The sequence below is a fragment of the Scedosporium apiospermum genome (genome assembly GCF_000732125.1).
Source record: "Scedosporium apiospermum strain IHEM 14462 chromosome Unknown SEQ_SAPIO_0107, whole genome shotgun sequence".
In the NCBI taxonomy this organism is placed as follows: domain Eukaryota; kingdom Fungi; phylum Ascomycota; class Sordariomycetes; order Microascales; family Microascaceae; genus Scedosporium; species Scedosporium apiospermum.
This window is the reverse complement of record NW_015971808.1, coordinates 73,175-100,376: the sequence shown is the minus strand read 5'-3', so window position 1 is coordinate 100,376 and position 27,202 is coordinate 73,175. Positions and strand designations below refer to the sequence as shown.

General features: G+C 51.8%; 5 protein-coding genes and 3 pseudogenes across 5 annotated transcripts; 3 read left to right on the top strand and 5 right to left on the bottom strand.

Annotated features, from left to right (window-relative positions):
* Positions 1-1,114: 1,114 nt before the first annotated feature.
* Positions 1,115-4,925, bottom strand: SAPIO_CDS6728 (L-aminoadipate-semialdehyde dehydrogenase large subunit; the record flags this gene model as incomplete). Its single annotated transcript, XM_016788753.1, has 5 exons — positions 1,115-1,867; positions 1,932-3,481; positions 3,614-4,086; positions 4,143-4,238; positions 4,294-4,925. The coding sequence occupies 5 exons, from the start codon at positions 4,923-4,925 to the stop codon at positions 1,115-1,117; spliced, it is 3,504 nt and encodes a 1,167-aa protein (XP_016641552.1).
* A 1,498-nt stretch (positions 4,926-6,423) lies between these two features.
* Positions 6,424-8,214, bottom strand: SAPIO_CDS6727 (uncharacterized protein; the record flags this gene model as incomplete). Its single annotated transcript, XM_016788752.1, has 10 exons — positions 6,424-6,457; positions 6,525-6,607; positions 6,683-7,019; positions 7,105-7,314; positions 7,403-7,443; positions 7,504-7,570; positions 7,657-7,698; positions 7,789-7,884; positions 7,955-7,989; positions 8,086-8,214. The coding sequence occupies 10 exons, from the start codon at positions 8,212-8,214 to the stop codon at positions 6,424-6,426; spliced, it is 1,074 nt and encodes a 357-aa protein (XP_016641551.1).
* Positions 8,215-9,705: 1,491 nt separating this feature from the next.
* Positions 9,706-10,798, top strand: SAPIO_CDS6726 (uncharacterized protein; the record flags this gene model as incomplete). Its single annotated transcript, XM_016788751.1, has 3 exons — positions 9,706-9,760; positions 9,832-10,415; positions 10,469-10,798. 3 exons carry the CDS (start codon positions 9,706-9,708, stop codon positions 10,796-10,798), a joined length of 969 nt encoding a protein of 322 aa, XP_016641550.1.
* A 4,278-nt stretch (positions 10,799-15,076) lies between these two features.
* SAPIO_CDS6725 lies at positions 15,077-15,937 on the bottom strand (annotated as a pseudogene; the record flags this gene model as incomplete).
* Positions 15,938-16,917: 980 nt separating this feature from the next.
* On the top strand, positions 16,918-18,504 carry SAPIO_CDS6724 (annotated as a pseudogene; the record flags this gene model as incomplete).
* Positions 18,505-19,787: 1,283 nt separating this feature from the next.
* Positions 19,788-20,444, bottom strand: SAPIO_CDS6723 (annotated as a pseudogene; the record flags this gene model as incomplete).
* A 677-nt stretch (positions 20,445-21,121) lies between these two features.
* On the bottom strand, positions 21,122-25,168 carry SAPIO_CDS6722 (Nrps-like protein; the record flags this gene model as incomplete). The annotated part of the gene is made up of 5 exons (XM_016788750.1): positions 21,122-21,352; positions 21,458-22,849; positions 22,919-23,915; positions 24,004-24,400; positions 24,490-25,168. The coding sequence occupies 5 exons, from the start codon at positions 25,166-25,168 to the stop codon at positions 21,122-21,124; spliced, it is 3,696 nt and encodes a 1,231-aa protein (XP_016641549.1).
* Positions 25,169-25,908: 740 nt separating this feature from the next.
* On the top strand, positions 25,909-27,068 carry SAPIO_CDS6721 (uncharacterized protein; the record flags this gene model as incomplete). The annotated part of the gene is made up of 2 exons (XM_016788749.1): positions 25,909-26,243; positions 26,432-27,068. The coding sequence occupies 2 exons, from the start codon at positions 25,909-25,911 to the stop codon at positions 27,066-27,068; spliced, it is 972 nt and encodes a 323-aa protein (XP_016641548.1).
* Between the last annotated feature and the right edge of the window lie 134 nt (positions 27,069-27,202).

Sequence of the window (27,202 nt, the reverse complement as noted above, 5' to 3'; positions counted from 1 at the left end):
TTTGTGAAGCATTAAATATGCTGGACTCGTGTTTACATAAGCTAAGCGTCTCCTGGTAAGGGGTAGGTACACCCGCTGGGAAGGTGCATTTGAATGTCGCATGTCTTTGCGCATTGTGGTGTCTTGTCGTCTGTTTCTAGAAACCCACTTGGAAACGAAGTAAATTCATACAGGAAAGCAGAGAATCGCATGTCTGCCAAGTCCCGTGCTAATGGCAAAAGGGATTCTGACCGTTGTGAGCACGGAGTACTCTATCTAATACATTGATGCTGAGAACTTTGCGAGACTGGGATTTGGATAAGGTCAGCGGACAGGGAGAATATAGCGGTTCACTCCGGCCAACTCGGACGTAATGGGAGAATGTACCGTGTCGGAACCGGAGCTCGTCATACTGGAAACTGGTTCAAGTAACCATAAGTTAATAGGAGTAAAACGAGCATATTTTAGCGTTAGGTACGCTACGTCACTTCCTGTACTCAAGGCGCTCAGGGCGACGACATCGAAGGCGGATCAGTCTTAGGACATCGTAATACTCGAAAACGGGTCTGGGCCGAACAGTTGTGGATTTCGTGCCAACGGGACAGGGAGTCATTGCACCATTGCAGAAGAGAATAGCTTCATATTCGCTGAACTGCTGCGCCTCTATAAGAGCTCGATGTTACAATCCTAACACTATCCCGTTGACTGGTATCAGGTAGATACGACTAGTGTAGGACTGAGGTAGTTGTCTGTAGACAGATAAGCGAGGCAGTCAAACAGTATTCACAAGATATTCGTAAGAAGTGCATATTCAAGTGGAGTGGTGTAGTTGTACTTGAATTGACTACTGGACACTTTCAAAGTTGATGGATTACCCCCCGAAAGGGATGGTGACAAGTCACATCTCACAAAGAATCCGACCTTGGTCATTGAGGGGAAGGGGAAAAGGGGTGTCTAAAGATTTCATATATTGCCTGTAACAATGCGGTATCATAGACACAAATGAGACAGCTACCTTGTAAATTCAAAGGGTCTCTAATGCCTACCATTTTACTTTTGCCTAGGCTCTCCGATCTATCAGAACATGCTTTTTCTATTATTGTCTAGACTTTGAGTTTGTCGCCGTTCCCTCTCCTCACGCTCCACCACCACGCCCTCCAACACCCCATTTCGCCTGCGCCTCGACAACCCCAGCCTTGATAGCCGGCAGCTCCCTACCCCGTCCAGTTGGCCACGCGAGGAAGTTGGTTTCGGCGAGGTACCTTAAGAAGCGACCAACAGCTTCCCTACTAATACCCTCCCCAGCACTCTCATCAACACCTGTCCACCGGTCTGCATCGGCCTTAAGGACAGCAACAGCATTGCGATCATCTAGTTCCGGCGCGCGTGTGGTTGCGGGGAGATTGTTCGTCGCCATGTGGAAAAGAGGCATTAGAGCGCTCTGTTCCTCGTCTTTCTGGACGGAACCTGCGGAGACAAAGGTCTCGAGCTGGGCCTTCCAGTGGTCGTAATCCACCTCGGGAACATCGTAGCCGTAGTAGCTCAGGATGGAGAGATACTCGTTCATGCGTAGGCGAGGATGGGCAGTGACGTGGATGACGTGGACACCGACGTCGTCGCTGCCGCTGTGGCTGTTTTCCGTTTCGGCCGGGATGGGGTTCAAGCTAGCTGCGACGACGACGGTGGAGACGTGACCTACAGGCACGGCGTTGATAGTGTTGATAATTCGCGGCCGGCTAGACAGCTGGATACAGCCCTTGAGCATGCGGATAAGAAAGTCGTCGCTGTTGCAGACACCGGTGGCAGCGTCTCCGAGGATATAGCCGGGTCGGACGACAGATCCGAGGAGACCGCGTCTGCCAGCCTCGCGGACCAGCTGTTCAGATACCTGTGGTCCATCATCAGAATGGATGTTACGCAATGCAGAAAAGGGTCTGTGAAGGCGAACTTACCCATTTGGACTGGCCGTATCCGGTGCCGAGACCAGTGCGACTGCCCATCATGTCATCTGCTTCCATGACAGCGCCTTGCCCAGTGCTGGTCTGCTCTTGTGACAGGTTAATATAGTGATCCGTGTCTAGAACGCTTGTCGAGCTAATGAATGAGAAAAGCTTAGGTTTGCCCTGGTTACAAAGCCGCAGGGAATCGATTGTTGACAGAACATTGCTACGCTCGAGATGCTTATACTGCTTCACCCAGTGGACGAGGGCGCCGTTATGGATAACCACATCGGCAGTGTCGCCAAGCATCTTCCACGTGTCGTCATCAAGTCCAAGACGCGGCTGCGTCAGGTCACCAACGACTGCACTGAGCCTAGTGGTCCAAGAATCCTGCCATACGCTGTATCCACGGAGTGACTTCTGGAGCCGCTCGAGGGCGGCCGGGACTCCCTTCGTTCCACGGACGTGGGCGATCACGTGTACGTTCTCACGCTCGAGCAAGTCCTTGACGATGAAAGAGCCCAGGAAGCCCGTCGCGCCGGTCACAAAGACGGTCGTCTTGCCTGCCGGTGAGAGTGCCGCAGGGTCCGCCGTCTGATACTTGGCATCGAGGCTACCGAGCAGGTTGTCCAGTGACTGAGCATATGCAGCTTCGCCGTATTCTGCCGCGCTCGAATCGTCCTTGCCCTCACGCTGGCGGTCAATCTGTGTGCTGAGAGCCCTAAGGGATGAGTTCGAGTACAGTGAGCTGATGGACACATTGGTCCCCAGGTTCTTGCGGATATTGAGAAGAAGCTGCTGGGCCAGCAGACTGTGCCCACCACTTTCAAAGAAATCAGACTCGGGATGCAGAGTCTTGGCATTCAAACCATTGATAAGTGTTGCCCACTGCTCCGCCATTTCCTTTTCGGTGATGCTGAGCGTTTCCCATCTCTTCAGATCCTCCTCTGAAGCCTCTTCCGAGATCAGGGCCGCATCCGGGAAGGGCAGGTTTGGGCCGTCAACCTTGCCGTTGGGGTTCAAAGGCATCTTCTTCAGGAAGATGAAATAAGTCGGGACAGCGTGAACTGGCAATCGAGACTTGAGGTGATCCCGAACCTCCGTTTGCATTGGCCGGTAGCGCTTAGAATACACGATGACGGGTCCGATCTCGGTACCTTGGTCCTCAGTTTCTTCAAGGCTGCGTTCTGCTAGCCACTTGAGCCACTCTTGGTGTTCAGGCACAATGTAGCTGACCAGTGTTGGCTCTTCGTTCCGATCTCTCCGAAGCAGCGTCTTGCACTCGCGGACTAAATGGTGTCCTCTCAAGTTGCTGTCGATCTCATTGAGCTCGATGCGGAAGCCACGAATTTTGACTTGATCATCGGCTCTGCCGGTAACTGCGCAATTACCAGAATCGTCCAAGAAATACCCCAAGTCGCCGGTCCTGTAGATTCTGTCTCGTGGGCCTTTGTAATACTTTCTCCAGGGCTCATTGGCGTGATCGGCGACTTTGTTGTCAGCATCAACCCACTTCTGGTTGTCGACGAACCAGTTGTCGAGGAACTTTTCCTTGGTTTTCCCTGGGTCATTTAGATACCCGTAACCTCGAATATTAGCATGACTCTATCAGGGAAAAAAAAAAAAAAAAAAAAAAAAAAAAAAAAGGGGGAGACTTATCTCGGCTAAGCCTGCTGCTCTCAACATAATCTCACCGATCTCACCGACGCCGCAAAGCTTGGTTGGATCCTCCCGGTTGACTACGAGGAGCTGGACGTTCTCGATGCCCTTTCCAGCAGGAACAATATCGCCAAATTTATCTAATGCGTTCGGATCTTCGGCGCGGCTCTTGATGTGGTAGTATGATACGCTGCGGTTCGTCTCAGTGGTACCATACGCAGCGCAGATGTCCGCGTTGGGCGCCAGTTTACGGAGCGCAGCGCAATCCTTCTTGGTCAGAATATCACCAACGTAGAGAACCCACTTCAATGAAGGGAACTCCGCCTTGGCACCGCCGCACAAGATTTGGCCCATCGCGGGCGTCAAATGGACCGCGTTGGGTTTGTGATCACGGAACCACTCGGCTAGCCTTTCGTGGGCGATATTCTCGCGAGCAGGGCAAATTAGCTCCCCGCCCATGAAAATCGGACTGAAGATGTCTCGCTGGATGGGATCATGGCTTATGCCACTATCATTGGTTTAGCAGAGCTTGTGACGGGCATCATCATCTTTGATATGGTTTACCTTAGACAAGCGAACTTTGTGTCCGAGGTCCAGTTGAAAGTTTTGGCCATCCACGGGAAGTACTTGGCTAAGCTGTAATGTCTGCTCAACACGCCCCTGGAAATAATCAGCTAATGTCGTCCGAACTTTAGAGAGTTGCTGGATCTCGTACTTGGGTGTGGATGTAGTGCCACTGGTAAAGCTCAGGATACTTGTTGAGTCCGGTCCCACCAGGACATCTGGCGGCGCTGATGCTTTGCTTTCAGTGTCGGTAAAGACTTCCTTTCCGTCAACCTCACCACCAGTAAGATGGCCATCATCGCTCATCCGTAGCTCGGGTACTCGTATCTTGAGAGATAGTTCCTCGTCAATGTACTTCTGGACACGCGGCGCGAAAGGACCATTCTCGTCCCTGGCTCTGCCAATCGTGATCAGGGCCTTCGGTTGTGAGACTTCAAGGTAGATCTGTTGTCTCGCCGGGGGGTACGCGGGGTCTAGGACAGTAATAGTAGCACCGGCGGCAAGGGTTCCCATGAAGGCGATGACGAGTTCGACGGAACGGTAAGCAAAGATCATGACGACATCGCCATTGGTGATGCCAGCTTCGTGGAGCTGGTTGGCCAAGATGTTGGACGCCTCATAAATCTGCTTGTAGGTGAATCTCCTCTCGGGCGTGGTGGAGGAGGCCGTTTCCGTGACGCACGGCGCGTCGGGATTCTTCAAAGCATTCTTGTGAAATATCTCGTGGATGGCGCCGATGTAGCCACTCCAGTCGAGGTCGATGGTGGGATCGGGAAGCCCCATGACGGCAGCAATCTGGCAAGATTTATACTGAGTGGGGAGGCGCCTCGTATCGGATGTGTTCCTGGAGCATAGTCCAAGCTAGTATCCTGAAAAGAGCCGTGTCCCTTGAGAAAGGTAAACCACAACGACGGACTCGAGAAGGAAAAGAATTCTGCCGCACTGCGATCTTCGGAGGAGGGGCAGGCGTAATTTTTCATGTTGCTTCCTATTACGGTAGGCGGTCACTAGCAACTCTCGTAGCGATGGGACAGAAAGTTTTACCAAGTTTTGCTCCGAGGTTCTACCGTCAGAGTCTTCTTGGCCTCTGATTGGCTGGGCGAGGGTTGACGTGACCCAAACAAGTCATGACTCGCAACTAGTCTGGAGAGGAATTCTAGAGGCAACTTTGAACCTTGTCCGGGGTTCTAGTACTATACAGCCCGAAGCACAGGGAATTAATCTATACGAAGGTACTAGGCCTAACCATGAAATTTTGTTTAACAGCAGGTCAGAAGGCGCTACCCATGCCCCGCCTTCCTCCAGTCGTCGCTTTTGATTCAGCCGTGGAATTGCTACGAAGTACGAAGTAGTGATCTCTTGTTCAGCTCGCGCACTGTCCAGCCACCACTATCAGCCCAGAACCTGACTGTCGTCCAAAATAGACGCGACCACTTACTGTAACTTTTTCCTTCCCATAAGATCCACTGCCCCCCCAACCCAGGACCCCGCCATATCTTGGTGAACCCCCGTAAGATTACAATGCAGCCCGCAAATGATCGTCCAAAGTTACTGCGCCCAGAACGACTCCAATCTAGCCTGATGGAGGCTTGATGGGCCTGTAGCCGTCCCTTGTATACTGAAGCAGTGTGTTGACGCCACCTTTGCCTTGGTCGGGAGAGAAACCGATCCTATGTACAGTGCTGTTTGAAAACTGGATCGACACGGAAGAGCCTGGAGACGTAGGACCTCCCCTGTCAATCCCATTTGGGACGCAAAGTTCTCTCCCCCGCGAGTGTTGAGAGGGAGCTGCCTTCTCTCACTTAATAGGTAGATATAATCGATGCGCCCATTGAATGCGAAGGTAACTTCGAGACATTGATGAAGCGGTGTAATGCATAAAAAGAAGGGAGAGCCAGTCGTGTTGAGGAAGATCACTCGAGTTTGGGTTTTCCGAATATCGCTTCTTTCGGCACGAACCTGCCCGAGCGGATGATTGCCAGATCAAACCCGTGATCTTGAATCCGATAAGTGTTTTTCCAGTGAGACCACTTGGAACTGTTCACTAAATTTCCAAGACACAGCAAATATATTGAAATCAAAGAGCTATCATTCGTTTCTTTCATTATCATCACATCATCCATGCGGCAAGTTCAAAATCGATGGCGCGGCCAGTGTCGACAATGCAAAAATCAACCGGAGGAAGCCGAAGAGCCCATCAGATCTTGAATGACCACAATATTGAAGCCATCTGATTTCCTAATGGCCGGAGACAATTATGTTTCCCTGCGCTTGAATTGACCTACTCTAATGGCTTCTGTCCGCCGACAACCATCCTATAGTCGAGGACATTAATAAGTAACTGTTACATAACAGGTAAGGACAAGCGCGGGTTAACCTTACATCTCGATGTACGAGTGAACCCTAGGATCAGTTATTTCCGACCGAGCATCGACGAGGTACAGCTGTGCCTCTTCAAATGTCCACTGTCACCACCGAGGTTGTTAGTGTCTATTAGCAACTCTGGCAAGATGAAATGGAGTGAACAGGGAGTAGTTTACCCCCAGAAGGTCTGTTAAGCCGCGGATCGAAAATCCTTCGAGGCCTTGCAGAAGAAACTGGCGATTCCAGAGTCCCCATTTCTTCAGAATCGGGTCCTTTGGCCACGTCCCGATTGGAATCTTCAACGTGCGTTCATGGATATTCTTGAATTCGGCCTCTCGAATTAGTTCCCGGCCGGTTTCGCTGATGCTGAACGTCTTGCCCGTGTGTTCGCCAAATTGCCGGAATATCTCTGCCCACCTCACTAGGGGACCCCCAGGCCGAAGCGTATTGTCGTCTGATCGAGCGACACTTGACAGCTCGACATGTTCGATCCACCCTCCAGGTTTTAGGTGTCTTTGATCGGATAGATGTCAGTGGCCAGTATTCGATGTATTACCAGGGCGCGCTTATGGCGGTTGGCGACGAGGGTTAAACATACCGCATAATCTTCTTATAGAAGCCGACCCAGTCAGGAATACAACCCGTCATATATCGAATATGAATGAAGTCAAAATGATTTTCGGGGAATGTCCAGTCTTTAGTAACATTGTCGACCTCGAATTTACAGTTGGGTGGAATGAAGCTTGGTTGGATTGGGGACAGGTCGACGCCAATGACCTCGGAGGCTGGATTCTCGTCTGCGAAGTCGCTGTTCGGTTTCCTCCGTTAGCGGTCCGAGTATTGTACTTGAAGTTGGTTAAAAATAGGAATGGAATGCCGGCCGGGAAGACACCTACATGGCCCACGCTCCCGTTCCGCAACCGACATCAAGAACTCGCTGGAAGAATAAATTAGACAAGGAAAAAGAGTCCGGCATATAGCAGTTCACGGCACCCACCTGAATATTGTCTCCGATCGGAGTTACGTATAGTTTGTTGTCGAGAACAATTCGGTACATTTCGTGCCTATGATTAGTTAGACATGCTAATACAACTTGGTAGGTTGAGGAGCAATTCGTGCGATGTTTGCCGTGGGAGGCTCAGATACATACATTAAGTCCTCTGCATCCTGTTGCCTCTCGTCATTGGGACCCCTGAATAGCCGAGTCATCAGTAGTCATCCCAAGAAACGGAAGTAAAGCTCCTCCCTAGGAAAAAAGAGGAGTTGAGCGGCGAAAAAATACCAGTAGGCGCCATCTTGGTAGGCGTGATATCGTCGCCCATTCTCCCACTTGAAATCTAAGATGGAAGACCGGAGCGATGTAGTGTCCGTCACCGTTCTAGCCATTTATTAGCAAAGAGCTCAATAACTTGGAAAACATGAGCCCCAGCGTGTCGCGTCAGACTTACGATTGGGCGTAGACGGATGAGGCATCCTCGAGGTCCTAGTTATCACAGAAGCGTCATGTTTGAGTATGGGCATGAATACAACTCAAAAACCGCGGAGCCACTCTGGTTGATATTTACAAGAGGGGTTTAACTTCGATTACGGCGCCTGCATCGCCTAATAGATCCCGAGGAGGAGATGCTGGCCCAGGGGTGGGGGACGTCGACTTCGGCGATGACTTTGGCGGTGACTCCGGCGACTTTGGCGCCTTTGGGCTACTCATCTTGAAAAAGCTTGGCTATTTGTTGCCTGCTTGATAGGTATGAGGTTGAGAAGAGGAGGAGAGCAGAGAGATGAGCAGAGGGGAGAGGATATTTCCGGGGAAAGTGCTGCCTTCCTGACTGTGGCGCTCGAAAGAGCAGGGTCTGGAGCCAAGAAAGGAGACTAATAATACAACCTTGCAAGATAAAATCAGCATACATATGCAGGCGTTGTTGAGTTCAAGCACACGAACAAGCCAATCAGTTTTGATCTACCACTGGTCCATTTCGTAAGGGCAAATAGGATTCATCAGCCCACATTATTCCTCGATATATCATTTTCTCCTGGGTTAACGTGTTGGTTCTTCCCGCAAGCTAGTCGTCGGCTTCCAGGGTCTCCCCGTGTTGCCTCGGAAGCCATTCCATAAGCACGTTAGTGTAGCAATGGAATATGCATGCCCAGACCGCGGAAGCACCAAAATGGGACGTTGGCGGGTCTCGTTTTCTGACGTGCCACGACACTAACCCCGAGGTAGCATCCCTTCCCCTCATTCCCTGCGAGTCCCTCTCGAAAAGGTCCAATCAATAATAGAGGTTGAGGTTCTCGCTTGGTGGCCATCCTCGTTTGGTCGTTTCCTGCCGTCGGCAGCGAAAACGACAGAGAAAACGAACGAGCAAGCCGTTGCATCGGCGATTATGACTACAAATCCATGTCCTCTAGCTCGCTGCGTTCGGTGACATCGGGTTTTAGCTACATGAACCAACAGGAGAGGAAGGAGACGTACAACGTCATTTTGATATGGATATTGATATTCCTCTTGACCCGACAGGGTGGCATTGTTTAGTTTATCTTTGCACTCTCTATTCTTCCGCTATGCACCTAATTTTCGTCCAATTACTCCATTTCTTCTTGTTTTCTTCTGCATTGCCTCTTCCGTCTACGCTTGTATGGGCTTGTTCATCAGTTGTTTCATCCTGGCCAACAGTAGTAGCCAACGAGCCGTTTTTCTGGAAGGCCTCGAGCTTCGACCGAAGGGAATTTTCGGTACAGCAGTAGTTTGGAATTACAGTATACTCGTAACAGTAGTTCCTCGACTGAGCCTCCGAGATGTAGAGCTAAGGCTTGATTTGCTCCAAGGACTTCGCCGAATTTTGACGTTCTTGCCAGTATGCAATTTCAAAAGCATTCGCACTGCAGTGATGCGTGGCTAAGGAATTATAAACTTCTTATTCGAGATAGATCATGTTGTACATTTTCTTTGAGTATCTGAGAGGGATATCGCTGCTGCGTTTGACTGAATATTCGACAGCGCAGGGTTTCCGGCCTCTGGCTTAATACTGTACGTAGGGGCGTTACCGCTCCATTGAGGAGAGGGGGTTCTGCAGCATTGGATCAATTGATGATTGGGGAGTTCTTCAGATCCTATAAAGGAAAACGTCGGGCGCCAGTTGCAAATCTTCTTCATTTATGCATCAACTCATCCCCTCCCGAACCCCTACCCTAACTCCTAGCCATGTCAGCCTACGCGTTAAAAAACCGTATTGCCGTTATAACCGGTGGCGGTTCTGGTGAGGGATACTAATACGATCCATCCAATCCTACGTTTGGTCAGGTCACTCATTTGGTGTACTACAAATAGGCATCAATCTTGCTTTAACCCGACAGCTTCTCGAAGCAGGATGTTCTGTTGTCGTCGCCGACGTGAGCCTCCGCCCCGAGGCCGAGACCGCAATTGACGAATATCCCCACCCAGCATCGGAAGCGGGTCGAGCCTCCGCCGTCTTCTGCAAGACAGACATATCCGACTGGACGCAAATCACAGCGTCATGGGAGACAGCACTCGAGAAATTCGGCAGGATCGACATCGTCGTCAACGGTGCAGGAATTTACGAGCCCCCATCCAGTTCCTTTTGGAACCCGCCGGGCATCTCGCCCCTCGCTCAGGACCCCGAAGACGCCAAAGTAGGCCAATACAAGACCTTTGCTGTCAATACCGTTGGCTCAATCAGGCTGGCCCAGATCGCCATCGACTATTGGCAGCAGCACCCTGCTGTCCAAGGAAACCTCCTGTGGGTTGCTAGCATGGGTGGTTACATGCATTCTATGCAAACTCCGCTCTACTTTGCAAGCAAAGCCGCCATTGTCAGCATGGTCAAATCCCTGGCCGGGTTGAGAAAAGCTCTCGGTATCCGCAATGCGGCCGTCTGCCCAGCGGGGGTCTTCGTACGTCCACCCTACTTGATTTTTCTCCTCCTCAATCTAGCTAATGTTTACAGACACCCATCTTCGAGCAAGAGTACTGTCGAGACAGACTACGACCCGGCGACGTGGCATTATCACCAAAAGACTGTGCCGACTTGATGATGCGTGTCTTGCAGGAGCCACAATACGGTGATGGGAACATTGTAGAGATTATGATGGTTGGGACAAAAGAGGAGCAGTCGATCAGCGTGCGAGAAGTTGGATTGGAGGCTTTGTATCCGACCGTAAGGCCAATCGATCAAGGGACGCGCGCTATGGCGGAGGAACTCAAGTTCTTCGAGAAGGTATCAAAGGAAGGAATGCGCACAGGGGCAGGGTCCACAAGTCAGTCAGAAAGCAAATGATAATGGGGATAATACGAGGACGACTAGTGGACGATGGATGAAGAGCGTGGCGTTTCCTATCTTTTGAGCCCTGATCATCATTGACGAAGTTGACTCCGCATCCGCTGAAATAGAACCTCGGCTTTCTCAGCAGTTGCCGTGGTTGCCCACGTCTCTCGCGAAGTTTATTGCATGGTCAAATGCCTCCTTGATAGCAGGCGGGAAATCGGCCAAGAAGTCGAGCATCCATGGTGCTTTTGAGGTCACACGTATGATCTTGTCTTCAAACTTGTGGCAAGATATCAACAGCTTTATCCAGGCTGGTTGGGTCGCTATTCTAGCATCTGTGGTTGGCCCTGTAGTCCCTGTGTGCCTAAACTGCTCCCGGGAAGCTAAATGACAAGTCTGCCTGAACTGCCTAAACCTTCTTTGGCGGCAACCATAGATGCCAGCAATGCATTAGCTACAATTGTAGTCGGTCGACCCGTTTAGATGATACGTGTCGACCAAGGTAACGGCGCGCGTATTGGAAAGTTCATCCTTTGACCCTTCCAGCCGAATGACTTGGAGGCCGCGATCGACGCTGAGGCGGAATTACATCTCCTTAACGTCTTGAAAGCTCATGCGTATCTTCTCTGCCACTGTGTCCGACTCCATTGCCATGTTCTTAAGTGGATTGATCGTTTGGCGAGTCTGGAAAGAGAATGGTGTTAAAGACGACGGTTCCAACGATCACAAGCTAGCAGGAAAAGGCCCCGTTCTTACAGCTCTGGATCAGATCAGACCTCCCGGAGACGTCCGAGGAAGGCGGATATAATTAATCTGCCAAGCGTGTGGGAGGAAGGGTCATGTCCTCGAAAACTGCTGGGTGCCTTCCCTCAGAAGCATCCGAGTAGCTACAGACAGCCCCCAAAGTGGAAGGTCGACACTCTCCTAAAGAGAGTCAAGAGAGATGACAGGCTGCGGAAGGAACTAGAAAGGATCAAGGAGGAAAATGACAATTGACTGACTGTCACTGCCAGCCCACTGACGAACCTGGTGTGGACTGTGAACCTCGCCGAGCCGCCATCAGGAGAGCCAACTTCTTCCCAGCCAAGGAACACGCTTCGAAGCAGGTACATAATATGCTCTCTATCACTCTATCGTTTCATCGATTCGGGCGTTACCCTGGGATAAAAGGAATATGTTTTCGTCCGTGATAGCAACCCTCGTCTCAGCAGACTGCAACTAAGGGAGCGTGCCAAAATGGATGGTACGGAATGCAGATTAGCTTGAGATCCAGACTGGAATCCTGGTATATCTGGCTGTGAAAGAATTTTACCTCTATTTTGCAAGTCAACCAAGGCGTCACCAGAGCCCCCTCGTCCGAGATGACCGCCCGTGTCCTCGTCGACCCCGTCTGCAAAGCCTAGAACAACGGAGCCGCAGCTTCCCTCCTACAGCTAGACCTCCAGAGTGAGTTCAACATAGTCCATCATGGACGACCTGTCCACACGCTCCAGCGCCTAGACCTCCCCGAGTGGCTATTGCCAATGGACCACCCACTACCTATAAGCGAAGTCTAGCGTCGCCGCTTCCGGCCTACTTTACGGTGGCTGGAATAGGGGGATCAGGAACCAGATGGAAAGGATGGGGGACGCCGGCCGTAACATTTTTAGCTGGGGCTCTCCCATCGAACGCGAGCATGATCCAGCGGTCAAAGAGACCTGAACTTACTAGATGCTGCCGGCGCAATCCCCAAGGCCTGCCGAGCCCTTGAAAAGGCAAAAAAGACGTGATAAAGGGGCGTCCAGGACAGTTAAGAGGATGCCAAGGGTAGTGGGTCATGTCACCTGTTGTCTGATCAGGCAAGAAAGAAACCGATGATGCCGAAAGCAGCCGCGAAGCTCGCAACACCTGCAACGACTAGACGCCGGATGGCGTTTTTTTCCGGGCAGTCCTCAGGTGGGAGCAAGCCTCTGCACAATCTGGCATGCCCTCCGGCAGATATACTCGCGGCTGCAGCTGTATCGATCTTAACCTGGCAGGGGTTTATAGTCGGAGTCGGAGTCGGAGACTCTAACACTGTGCAAGTAGACCCCGACTTGGAAATTTTGCGTGTTTGATCAGTTGCCGTGATGGAAACTCCGGGTTGGGCGGTGCATTTCTCCGTCGCAGCCACGAGGTCGACTTCTTGCCCGCCTTGCTTGATATTAAAGTCGAGAGAGAACTCGGGGTTATTGGCCAGGGATGTGATTTCATCGCTGCTCTCATTACAGCTTACCTACGAAGTATGAGTGAATAGCTGATAACGGCCCTCAGTGCTAAGGTTCTCGGAGTAGTATACAAAGTAGGGTTCATTGGAGAAAACGTTATCATCGTACAGGGTGTCCCCGTCAGCCGTAACCGCCGAGAGGCTGCTAATGGACGAGCAGAAATTGAGCATGAGGTGTTTGGCTAGCTTGGCATTTTGCAGTGCATAGACGACGGGAAACTGTTCCGTCGGGCGCGTATGTCTCGTTGGCGCGAGGGAAGACTACATCGATTTCCAGCACACCGGCAGCATTGACGACGACCGCCTCAGGGTAGACTAATAAGCCCACGAGGGACCAAATAATATAGGAGACGAGATTCATGGTCTGTTGTTGTTGTTGTTAGTGTTGCTAGTGTTGCTAGTACTGCTCCTGCTAGTTGTAGATATGCGAATGAAGTTATTGATAATAAAGATAATGATAGTGGTGATACTAACGGTAGCGGCTGTTAGGAATTGAGGGACCAGAAGGGGCACTAGGGATCTTGAGACGCAATTAGGGACTGACACTGCGAGCGCGTAAGGTCAATGAATGTCGACGGATCGGGTGGAGGGAGAGAACCACGGAAGGCTGAGGTGTGGCGTACTGATCAACAGTTCTATCTGCAGACTGCCACAGTTGGGCCAGTTCTACCCCACACGGATCAGACTAATCCCCCCATCTGCATCACCGCATCTCAAATCGACTCCATCGTGTAAATTACTACCTCGGCGGACCTCAAAATGGAGCGAACCATGGCCCATGGGATCAGTCGGGTACCACCTAGATTACTTACCCAACGCAATTAAACGTGCCACAAACCACTGTCGTACGAACCACTTCAATCGTTGCTGCCCTTTTGTGAACCAACACGCCACGCTTGGGTGCCCTAATAGGATTATATCGTAGTATCATGTATGTAAGTTCAATTAGATTAGGGTTAGCCGGCTCGGTCCGATTGGCATCATGCCGCTTTCCCCGTTTACCTGACAGCTTTTCGAGGGGCCTTAGGTCAGTTTAGTAGATTTTAGTTTATGTCAAGGACCAACACCTCTACATCGATTGATCACTCTACTTTGGTAAAGCCTGAGCCACACACCGGGGAAACTCACCGTCCTCTCGCCCACTAACTTTAAGGGAACCTACTAAAGTACACTAAGTACACTAATCAACAGAGGAAAGTTCGGTGGTGGCATCCACCGGAGGAACTCGCTAAAGGAGAGAACTGTGTAGCATCTGAGTGTGGAGGTAGTGGCCACAAACAGCAGCTACTACTGGTGGCGGGGATAGTCTTCCATCATGCTCCGGGCAATCGAATTTTGATCGATCGAATGTTTTTGTAGCAATCAAGATATCAATATTGATCATCAAGCCTCGACCGCACCAGTACAGATTACATGTACTACTTACCATTCTCCTTCTCATCTCGTCCTAGGACCAATACGTAGAGAAGAGGTAAGCTACAGGCTGCCAGAGCCGCCAGATCCCTAGACAAAGCCCAGCGTCATACAAGGAGTGGCAGGGTCTAGGATGTCCCAATAGGCGAGGCAGCTTATTAAACAATGGATGACACCTTGGCGGGGACCCCGGAGTCGAGAACGGCGGTCGGCTTCCTTTCACACAAATCTCCACATATGCCCACATGGGATTTGAAGAAGATAATGTCTACAGTTGCGGATTCTGCGGCTCAAAGGGGAACTGCGACTAGAATAGGTATATCACATAAGGATGTCGCCCCATGACAAGAAAAGAGTAGGCAAAAGATCTACTGAAAGTAGACTTGAAATTTAAGAATGGTGGTCGTGGTGATGATGGTCCCTGAGAAAAGAGAATGGGAGTTGGCCTCATTGTCAATCCACAGGCCTTGGTCCGAGACAGCCCATACCATATATTTGAGCTACACCACCCACTGTATTTTTAGAGGCATTCCTCATGTTTCCATGTTATTTACCATCGCAGTCTTCATACTCTGCACCAATACGATCATAAATGCAAAACCACAGATTTCTTAAACTGTAAACCGAAGTGTCTAGGTCAGGGCCTCTTTCAACGAATCTGCCACCAGCTTGTAGGTGTATTCTTTGTTTTCCCACTCTGGTGTATTTGGCTTGCACCCTTTGCCAAAACCATGCGGCATGTCTTCAAGGCAAACAGCCTGTACCTGACGGCCCGCACCCTCAAGCTTATCCGCCAAAACATCCATCTCGGGTTTCAGTATATCTCCGGAACAGGCCACCATGACAACCCTTTCGGGAAATAAATTGGGGTCTGCGTATAGAGGCGACACCCTCGGGTCTTTGCGCGAGACATGCGGCGGAAGATACGAATCAAAAAAGATGTCCAGGACCCAAGCCGGTATAGGTTTGACAGGGCGGGGAACGGTCTTGGCTTTGCTTTCCGTCGCCAGATCCGAGCCCGAGTAAATGGTGACAACGGCTTTGATGTCGAGTTTCGGGTAGTTTGCGCGTAGCGAAGACGCCGCAACTTGAGCCAGAACGCCGCCGGAGCTGAAACCGGAGAGGGCGATCCGTGATACATCCATAGTTGCCTGCTGCTCCGAAACCCAAGCCAAGACGTCCTCTACGTCTTGGATTGGTGCCGGGTAGGGATTCTCGGGGGCCTTTCTGTAATCAACGTCGAGGACCAGCATTCCGTTCGTCTGGGCGAGGTAGTAGCAGTACTCGTGATCGAGGGAGAGCGCGTAGTTGACGTAGCCGCTCCCGTGCCAATTGATCAGGACGGGCAGGGAGGAAGCCGGGGAGTCAGGGGAGTAGTCGTCGGGGTAATAAAGCCACGCGTCGATTGATCGGCCTGCATCACGAGATGGGATCTGGAGGTTCTTTCTCTTAACGTCGTCCGGAGGGTGGAGAAGCGGGCCTTGCACCCGCATTGTCACAATTCGAAAGAGGGCAACCCAAATCCGAAGTCTCAGGCGCTGGAGAAAATCGGTGACACCCATCCTCAGGCGTGGAGGTCCTCAACTCATCATGCACTATTGGTGATGGCTCGTGGGCGTGTTTGGAGTGTGGTGGGAGGATCTTCTAACTGATGGTGTGTATCAAACATGAAATCGCATTGTTAGAGGTGCTGGATGATGGAGACAATTATATCTTTGTATAATTATGGTTCGGTGTTGCACAAACTCAGATTGCCGTGCGACATGGAGGAGTGCGAAGGATTTCGAGGCGTGGCCTAATTGGGTCGCCGAAGCTCCGGCATAAAAAAGGCTGTCTTCGGCGAGCCATAAACGGCAATGGCTGACAACACCCCAAGCCATGACCAGGTGGGCCCGTTGCAAGACTAATACAAATATTAACGATTATTACCTTTGTATCGATTGATCACCTATAAGGCCCGGCCGAATGACTCACGTGGTCCGGGTCATTGTGGAAGTTGAAGGTCTACGAAGGTACTTTGGCGACTAAGCTCATTGTTGAAGCGCGGGACCCTCTCTTTCACAATCTAAGGGAGACAAAGGTACATAGGTATGCATATATTGCGTCGGGAATGGGAGCCGCCATGGAGATCACGAAGTTCAATTGTACAAAGTACCTGCGTACTCAATTATTACATAATATGTGAGCCAGTTCTGCCGATGCATGTGCCGAAGTTGAAGCGTGGTATGGGTATGGTATTCTCTTGTTTCCTCTCACCAATTTCAGCCCCATCCACATCAGTCCAATACTCCGGGTCCTCGCCCCATTTGTCCTGACTAATACCCGAATATGGTACGATGCCTCCGACATCGTCATCACCATTGCGTCCACTTGCATCTGAGCTCTACTTTTCCTATCCCCTAAACCAATATCATCAACTATAAGCTCTTAGCTCTCCTTACCCCTCTCTCAAGCGCATGCTAAAAAATCCACTATGAGCAGGCGCCGAATCCTGCTCACTACTCTCTTCGCAGGATTCTTTGCCATCCTGGCTATGCTCTACAGCCGTCTGATCAACCCCCAAATCTTTAGGACGCCTGCATCATTCTTCAAGTTCGGAACAACCACCGCATCTATATCTACAGCTACTACCATGGCTCAAGTCCCTCAGAACAACCCTGTGATAGTTGTGGGCTCCGGTATCGCCGGACTATGCGCCTCATATGAAGCTCTCCGTGCAGGCGCTTCCGTGCGCATGCTCGATCGCGCCCCGAAGCCGGGCGGTAACAGCATCAAAGCTTCATCTGGTATCAACGGCGCGGGATCGCGCTTCCAAAAGGCCCAGGGGATCGCTGTTGACGACTCCTTCAAGAGCGACACCGTGAGGTCGGCGGGGAGGAGGTACAAGGAATGGGAGGAGACGAAGAAGGGAGGTGTAGATAGGGGTGCCCTTGTGGATAGGTTGACGAGCCATTCCGCAGCTTCGGTGGAATGGCTTGTTGATGAGGTGGGTGTCGAGTTAAGTGTTGTGGCTTTATTAGGAGGTCACACAGTTGCCCGGACGCACAGGGGCGCAGGCAAGTTGCCACCTGGCGCCGCCATAGTGACGGGACTTTTGAATAAAGTGAAGGAGGATCCGAATTTCGAGCTCAAGAGTGCTGCGGAAGTTACCAAATTCGAGCAAGCAGAGGACGGCACTGTCCAGGGAGTCGAGTTTACCCAAGATGGAGAGACCCACCACCTCGAGGGCCCCGTAGTATTCGCAACGGGAGGCTTCGCCGGCGATGCCAATGGTCAACTGGCACAGTACAGGCCCGACCTCAAGGGGATGCCCGCAACAGCCGAGGCTCGGCCGGGAACACACGCGCTCCTCAGCTCTGTCGGCGCTGCCCTCATCGACATGGACAGTGTGCAAATCCACCCGACAGGCTTCGTCGACCCCGCGGCGCCGGGTTCGTTTTCTAAGTTCCTCGCGGCCGAGATGCTCCGCGGCGAGGGCGGCATTCTCCTGGATCCTTCCGGCAAGCGCTTCATCGATGAGCTTCAGACGCGCGATCGCTTGAGCGAGGCTATCATGGCTCTCCCCCCATCGTCGGAAAAGGACATCCGCCAATGGAACCTCACCATCCTCCTCGACCCTGGGGCGGCCGAGGCGGCGAGCGGACATTTGGGTTTCTACACGTGGAAGGGTCTGATGCAGAAGAAGAAGGTCAAGGACCTAGACCAGGCCACGATTCAATCCATTGACGAATACGCCGATATCGTGGCGAACAAGCGTGCCGATCCGTTTGGTCGCAAGGACTTTGGACACTGGAAGCTCGTGCCGGGTGAGGCGAACCGAGAGGAGGATGTCGTCGTTGGGAGGATCACGCCGGTCGTGCATTTCACCATGGGAGGAGTGGCGTTTAATGATAGGGCGCAGGTGTTGAAGGAGGGCGAGGAGCCGATTAAGGGGCTGTTTGCTGCCGGTGAAGTTACAGGGGGTTTGCACGGGGATAACCGTTTGGGAGGGTCGTCGCTGTTGGATTGTGTTGTTTTTGGGAGGATAGCAGGAAAGGAGGCGGCTAAGTTGGTTGCTTGAGATTTATATAGACATGAGAGATAGCTGGAGAGTACACAGGTAGGATAGGGTCTTATTCAGTCATAGATGGGTTTATAATAAGAACCATTCTTCACATTTACATTCAGACATCGGAGCGGAGCTTGTTTGACCATTCCTTCATCTACGAGGGTATGGATATAACTATCCGTATCCAAGTAATAAAGCCTAAAAAGGCGTCTCAACAAAATCTTTCTGTGTTCTTTTTTTTCTTTTCATTTCAGATTTTCTTTTCAATGCCATTTTGGCTCAAGTGGTAACGACTGAAGGCTCACTGGCCCAATCGATACAGCTAATGCTTCAGCTACTACTCTCTTGTAGCTTGCTTCTTTCCGTTCCGCGAACCATTCTTAGGACTTTTCCTCAAGCGTCTCTGGGTTGGAAGCTGTATGACTGCCTGAGGTGCCCCGGGGCACGTATGACGAGTCCCTTGACGATACACAGCTCGACATCCACGCTTAGTGCACTGAACTTGCGTACGAGCTACAGCCATTGTGACGAGTATGTCTCTTAGTCTTATGGTTGAGCAGGGTGATATCGATATGATTGCGTTTCCAGGTGATGAGCGATTCGTAGTGAAGTTTCTCAGTAAGAGAGAGTTGTCGATAGTAGAGTTGTTTGAGGGTCAAAAGCTCTGCTTGTGTTTGATGGTGAAGAATAGGGACACTAACATCGAAATAGTCTCCAGTTATATACACGCTTTTTCGGAGGAGAGAGCATATTCTTTTCAATTTTCCATCCCAGGACTGAGTCCTGACCCCTGACCTGATCTTTGTCCATGTTAGGGTTTTCGGGGAACCGTACCATTCGCTCGGCGCTTTGTTGTTAAAGTCATGGTTTGTTTGAGGCATGAATCGCCTCGGACATCGCGATAATTAACATCGAATACCCATGCACGTTGGGGTGGCATATGAAGTGAAAAGAGAGATCGAACCGGGCACTCGTGGTTTCATTCGGCGGAAGTCTGATCTGTCACAAAACTTGACTCCCACCCTCTTAAAATCGAGCTCCATTTCTTTGTTTAGAACAGTGGAGAGGGAAGCTGCTCGATGTTCCATCATCACAACAAAATTGATGCCGAGAGGAATGAATGGACGCCACTCGAGAACCCTGGCAAGAGGAGCGGTCTGGAATAAAGCATATGAGGAGATAAATTGGGACTGATTTCAATTCGATTAGTACCGAGAATCTTCTGAAGGGAGCCCTTGATTGTTCTCGTCAATGGCAGCTTCGGAAGCCTCGAAGAACACGGCGAGTAGATACATTTAGTAAAGATAGCCATATCTGTAACCAGAGGATCTTTGGCAAACACCTCGCTTGCAGCCTTCGCAGAACTCCGTTTCGTGCGGATCGGTCGCTTTCCCACTATATGGCGGCCGCGGCACGGGGATATCGGCCCACACTCGAAGCCGGTACACAACGCGTTCCGCATACGAATCTTCATCCACTTTGAATACACCAAGGGCGTTGCAGGCCTTGCAGCGCTGGTTGAATATCACTGCATTGTATTTGTTTCCCGGGTAACTCCTGATCACAATGGCCACGATGTTGCTGCTCCATCCCCATTTAGGGCACGTCTTGCTGGGGCACTTGAACTTTCCCATGATGTTGGTTTGATACTTGTTCCGGAGCCCTTGGTTCGTGTCCTTCTCGTGGAATTTTAGTCCTTCCAGGTCGTTGCCTAGGAGCGATATGATCTTTTCGTGTAGCTCTGGGTACATAAATGACGGCTTCGATTTCTTTGCGTTTACTCCGGTCGCTTCTTCGCTTCTCTGCTGCGTGGTTGGGCTCTTCTTCTTCTTGGTGGACGGTGCGCCCTGATTTGGAGTCTCTGCTTGAGTGCCGGTCTTTTCCACGGTCTCAGTCTTTCCCTTCTTCTTCCGGGTAACTTGCTCCGTTCTCGGTGCCCGGGTTGACTCCATCACGAGGCTCGTTCGGGTTCGTATTATTCAAAGAGGTCTCATGTAATAAATTCACCGGAGGTGGGCTGATCCTTTTGGAATCTTGGGGGGGAGGGGAGAGGAGTAACTGAACAGGCTAGAAGAAAAAAAGAAAAGGGGAAAGTCGAAGTGAATGGGGGGATTGGGGTCTTGGGTTCTCGGGTCCCTGGGTTGGCCTGCTGCATATTATCGACTGTTGGTCGTGACGCGGTTGGCGCTGGGGTGTGCAGCGACCCGTCATATTTCATATTTCAAGGCCAATGAAACGCCGATGCCCGCGCCACAAATGCAAGGTCGGGTATCGCTGTTGCTCGACGAGTTGACTACTCTCTCACCCATCTTCATGAAAGGTACCGCACAACCGAGGGTTATTACCGCCGAGACCAGTGATAGATTGTGGTCTAGTAAGCTTATCTCTTTAAGTTTTGTTTCTTTATTCTTTATCGATTGGAATCTTTTCGTTTTATGATCTTGCCATGGGCGAAAGTTCCTCGAATCCTTTGGGCGAAGAACGGATGCACTAGTGTCAGAGAGTGAGACGGCGAATGGAGGATACCGAGAAGATTGACAAGAGGAAAGATGAAGCACTTATATTTTCCCAAAGCAGACGAGAATGAGAGAGGGAAAGAAAATATCTTCAGTCGTTCTATCTTCTATCTCTATTTCACCAAGAGCGGTGACCTCTTAACTTCCAACCCACATGCATGCTGTAGAGTCCACATAGCTTCATCCAGCACCGCAGCAGCTGGACTTCCCGCATCAATGGGAAAAATATCCGTCTCATCAAGCTGGGGAGCTTCGTACGTGGAGACCTGGCTGTCAACCATCTCCGGTCCCATGTAATGATTTTGTCTCCGCTTCACTCTCTCCACGAGGAGATCGGGCTCGCACTGAAGGTCCAGGAAGCATAGCTGTGTCGTCTCATGTTCATCATTGTGAATTATGCGAGCCCTGAATATGTCCCTGTAACAACGTTTGAGTGCCGAGCAGCTCACAACAACCTGGGGGTAGTTTCGGTCCCGGACGACCTGGAGAGAGTGTTCGATGACGCGCTCCAGCCATGATGCCCTATCCTCGTCATCTAGCGGGATCCCTTGCGACATTTTCTTCACAGCGTCCCGGCTATGAAGAGAATCACCCTCGACGTACGGAACGTTGAAAGTTTTGGCAAGGGACGTAGCGAGCGTCGACTTACCGCTTCCACAGGGGCCGGCGACCACAATAATAGATTTGGTCGTTTCCATTGGTACAGCTGCGGCATTCCACGCCGAGCTTCGGAAATGATGCACGATTTTGATGATAAGATCCCGTTCGAGGCCGATAGCACCGCAGAGCGTCGGGGATAGCGAACATGCATTTCCCGTCGCGTAGGCCTTGGACGGAGAAAAATCGGTCTTGTCGTACTTGGAAGCGAAAAAATCCACTAGTTTGATGGGTGGGTTCCGTGCCGGGTCCGAGTCCGACGCGCGGAGGCGCTTGACCCATTCCTGGGGTTCGACTTGCTCGAATTCAAGACCGGCGCTGCGAAGGGCGGGGATCAAGTCGTCGACCCAGCTAAATGTGCGTGGGTTTGTAACGTTACAGAAGACGGAGCCAGCTTCCGAGGTAGCAATCTCCGTTACCGACTTTGCGACGATGTCGACGGGTAACCAGCTGGGCGTCTCATGGAGCCTGGGCAGGGCGCCGATGGTGGTTGCCGTCTGCAGCATCATGGGTATGGCCTCGCTTGCTGACCAGATGCCGTTCTGCGTGTCGCCTATTATTTGTCCAACGCGGAGGACGCGGACGGGTACACCACTTGTCCTACCCGCTCGCTCGCATATGTGTTCCGCCACGTATTTGGACCTCGCATAACCGATCTGCTGCGGCCACTCTAAGTCGGGGGCTGTTTCAGGGATAGGAAGGACCGTGGACCGCGCGACGGCGCTCACGGACGAGCAAAAGTTGAAAGACGGCACGCGAGGGAAAGGTGTCGACGACGCCGGAACGGCAGCGGTGGTGGCGTAGGCGCCAGCTTTACATAGTCGGATGAGATTCGCGACGCCAGCGATGTCGCTCTTCTCGAAGGTGGAGAGCTGCAAATTGAAATTGACAGACCAGGCGCAATGAATGACGGCACTAAGATGCGATGCAATCTCCTCATACGTGCTCGAGTCCAGCCCCAAGTCGTCTCGGGAGAGATCGCAGGGAAGTGCGACTAGTTTGCGGCGCTCTGTGAGGGCAAGAGTATGGTAAATCCTTCGGTGGATCAGGTTTTTCTTGATCCTCGGGAGAGCGTCGGTGGGGGACTTGGCGCGGACGAGACAGTAGACACGATCGACTTTAGGATCGCGGGAAAGCTGCGAGGCTATGTGTGCGCCGAGGGACCCGGTGACACCGGTGACGACCTGCATGGATTTATCATTAGAAAACCAAGATCTCTTGTGAAGAGGGAGGAAAAGGGAGCAACAACGTACAAAGGCGTTGGGTTTCCTAGGCTGACCGCTAAGCCTGGTGCTGTACTTGATGATGAGCTCCCGCATCTGTGTCTCGACAGGGACGTCGTTGTCTTCCTGTGAGCCCGTGCCAGTACGAAGACTATAGAGGAAATCGCTAAGTCTGTTTACGGACGGATGCTCAAACACGACAGTCTGGCCCAGCTTATTATTCCCCATATCGACTGACTTGAGAATCTGACTTCTCGTGTGAATGGCCTGGAGAGAGTCGAGACCCAACGTAAACACATCCACGTCATCGTCGAATTGTTCAAGTTGGGGGAGAAAACGAGACAGTGTCGCTCGTAGGAACTGCCTCAACTCATCCTGCGACATTACCTTTGCATCACCGCGGCCGACATCTCCATCATCGTAGGCCTTATCAATCTCTTTTGCGAACGCCTTGTAAAAGGCCTGGCGTATCACGCTTCCTTTATCCGTCTGCGGATACTTGATCCCGACGGGAAGTAGCACGACCATATCCTTGGGTATCCGCGCGTAGGCCTCCGAAGCGCTGTTGGCAGCCTCGATAACGGGCCATATCTCGGACATGATTTCCTGTTCGGATTTCCCCGCCAGCGCAGGCGAGGGGATCACGCAGATGCCCAAGTACGGCCGGCCCGCGCCGAAGACGACAGCCTCGGCGACGTTCCTGTTGGAGCGTACGGATCCCTCGAGGCTCACGGGGTTGAACTTTTCGCCGTTGACGAGAACGATTGTGTCGTCGAGACGCGCGACGTACCTCCACGCGCGCGGAATCGTCGGGTGAGGCTCGAATAGGTCCTTGGTCGCGTAAGATCCGTCCGGCTGGTTCGAGGCTACCTTGGCGGGCCAGCCGGGGAGCACGCAGCACTCGAAGAGCTGGGGCCCTCGCGGAATCCATCTGAGGTAAGGCGAGAGCTTCTCGCTTTCGCGGACGTAGTTCCACGCCTTGTCGCTTTTGGGGCGAAATGAGGTCATGAGTTGGCCGACCTCGGTCCTTCTCAGGCGTTAGTTCTTTTGTCCATAACAACCGGTACTCCAAGTCATGGTTTCTCAAGGTTTGGAGGATGGTCGAGGCCACTCACGCTCCATAATGGCCAACCAGGTTCACTCCCTCATTGACTAATTTGTCACCCAGGTCATCTGGGCACGCCGATCCACCATACATGACGACCTTCAAGCGCCGGAGGAGGGCGATACCCTCATTGGTTTCAGAGAGCACTTTCAAAGCATAAGGCACGCCGTAGAATATATCAAAGTCGTACTTGGATAGTATAGCTGCCAGGTACTCCTGGGTTAGGGGTAGATCGGCATTGTAGAGAGCGATGGTTTTGACGGAGTGGAGGGCGCGGAACATGTTGCAGATGCCGTGGTTGTGGAAGAGAGGCAGGGTTATGAAAGCCTTCATGTTCGTATGGATGGCATAGTTGGGTAGCGCGGATTTGTGAGTCTGGTATATGGGCTTTGGAAGGCCCGTTGAGCCTAGGAATCGGGGTTGGTATTGTCAGCTTTTGCCGTGTTTCTTTCTTTTTCTATCGCCACACATTTCCCGTTGATAGATAAGTGCTCACCGCTAGAATGGATGATGAAGACATGATGGCCAGCTTCAATTGCGGGATCAAGATGTCGGCAGAGCGCCGTATCGGCGTAAACATCGACGGGGAAGTTGTATTTCGCCCCTCCAGCAATTTCCAGGACACCAAACTCTGACATGGAGGCCCCCGCCGCCGCGGCGACGTCGGCATATCTTTGATCATACAAGAAAAACTTGGCGCCGGTAGTTCGGATAAGCGAGTCGACGGCCTCCTGTGATATTCTTGTCGACAGGAGAAGCGCTGTATGGCCGAGCTTCGTGAGAGCCAGCAAGGTGACGAGGTAGTCCAGATTCGAAGGCCCCATGACCACCACAACGGTGGGTTTCGTCTGCGAACACGAGCGTACGGGGATATGAGTAGCGTACTGCACTGCGACGCGGTATGCGAAGGCATCGAGCTGCTGCATCGTGTAGTCCACATATTCGACACCGGAGGAAGGGTACGAAACAACGATACTATCGGCATGCGTGTGAGCGCGGCTGCGCACGAGTTGGTCGACCGTCTGGATTTCACTCTCGTCGTCTCTCTGAGCACCTTTGGACTTGGAGGTCTCGTTGGTCGCTGGAAGGACCTGCGGCAGGGCCAACTCGAGCGCGCGGATGGACGACATGGCTGTCCCGGGCGGTGCTGTAACGAGGGATGGCAGGGGTACCATGTTGGGCGTTCTGTTAGGTGATGATGAATAGAGGGTAAGAATAAGAAAAGGAAGGCGGCTCTGGGCAGGACATGCTAAGGCACTTTACTCAAGACGCATTCATTTCTAGGGCGCGCGAATCCCGTTTCACGAAAACAGGGGACAAACGGATCTGGGTGCGTATCTTAGCTGACTGTAGACATTCCGTCGGAAGATGATAAAGGATCAGAATTGGACACAAAACATCTGGTCTCCACCCATGTTCATTCGTCATTGGGGCGAAGTTTGGCGATCTAGGGCTCCATTCGTCCCCGGCGATTCCTATCTTCTTTGCCCTTGCTTTTCCTTGCTAAGTTTTACTTCCCGTCTTGCTGCTCATTCCTCCCTTGCTCCAATTTCAGGCCGGCAGTTGTCCGCATGTCTGGCCCCCCCATTGGATCGGAAAAGAATCCGGCCGCCAGAAATGAGTCCCGCCGGATAAGCCCGCCGGATAATACAACCTCACCTCTCGGGTTTGTCTCTGCCGAGCTCATGTTTGTCTTGTCCGATCGGGAATCTGGTGCGGACGTGATGTTGCATTAATTTTGTATTTCCCAACTTTCTTGCTCGAGGTATAATGTGATAGTGGTCGATTGACCAGATTGCTTGTTCGTGCATCTTCTGATCCCGGCGTCGTTCGTGTTACGACATCGCGGTTCCCACCAACACACACACACACACACACGCACAGAGCTCGTCGACGCCAGCTATATCCTAGCACGATGCCTCTCCCAACGCATTTCACCCTCAATACGGGGGCCAAGATACCTGCTGTGGGCTTCGGAACCTGGCAGGCTCCCGTAGACCAGATTGAAGAAGCTGTCAGCATCGCCCTACGCTCCGGTTATAGGCACATCGACTGCGCCGCCATTTACCGCAATGAAACCGGCGTCGGCGCCGGCATCCTCAAGTCCGGGGTACCTCGTTCGGATCTCTTCATCACGGGGAAGCTCTGGAACACCAAGCACAGGCCCGAGGATGTCGAGCCGGCGCTGGACCAAACGCTGCGCGATCTAGGCACGGACTATCTAGACTTGTACCTAATGCACTGGCCTGTGTAAGTATTACCACGGTCCATGATGGAGTGCTTATCCCATACGTGCTCTTTTGTTATTGCTCCCTTGCTGGTCACCATAAATCATCCCTTCATCACTAGCATCATACACATCTTGCCTTGTATAAACATACATCAATATCGTTACTGTGTTAAAATCAGTGATCTAACCATCTTACAAATGTATACAGTGCCTTCAGAGCCGGCGACAACCCCTTCCCACTCGACTCGGACGGTGTATTCGTTCTCGAGGATATCGACCCTGCGGTAACTTACACCGCCATGGAGGAGCTCCTATCCACAGGCAAAGTCAAGGCCATCGGTGTATCCAATTTCAACAAGCGCCGTCTAGAAGGCCTCCTCTCCAAGACCAAGGTAGTCCCGGCCGTCAACCAGATCGAAGTCCACCCTTACCTCCAGCAGACTGAACTTTTCGACTTTTGTCGGGGCAAAGGCATCCAGGTCGTCGCCTACTCCCCACTTGGAAACAATCAAACCGGGGAGCCCCGCACCGTCGACGATCCTCTCGTGGCCGAACTCGGCACCCGAACGGGTCTGGACAAAGGCCAACTCCTCTATTCCTGGGGCGTCCAGCGCGGCCACGTCGTGCTTCCCAAGAGCGTCACGCCCAGCCGCATCGAGACCAACCTCAAGGCCCAAGAGCTTCCCCCGGACGTGTATCAGGCTCTCACGGGGCTTGAAAGACACAAGAGATATAACTGGCAGTCACGATGGGGCTTCGATATCTTTGAGGAGGTCGGTGAGGAGGAGATCAAAAAGATTGTGCGAGATTCCGCCAAGGGGAACATTGAGAAATGGGGTAAATAGCGTCGTTGAATAAATGGTAAAAGTTGGATCCGGATAGAGCAACGAGATTGTTTTTCTTAGAAGCAAAACGATAATAGTGACATTCACCTTGATAGATACAATCGAAAAAGAACGGGGCATATTCTAAAAGCTGG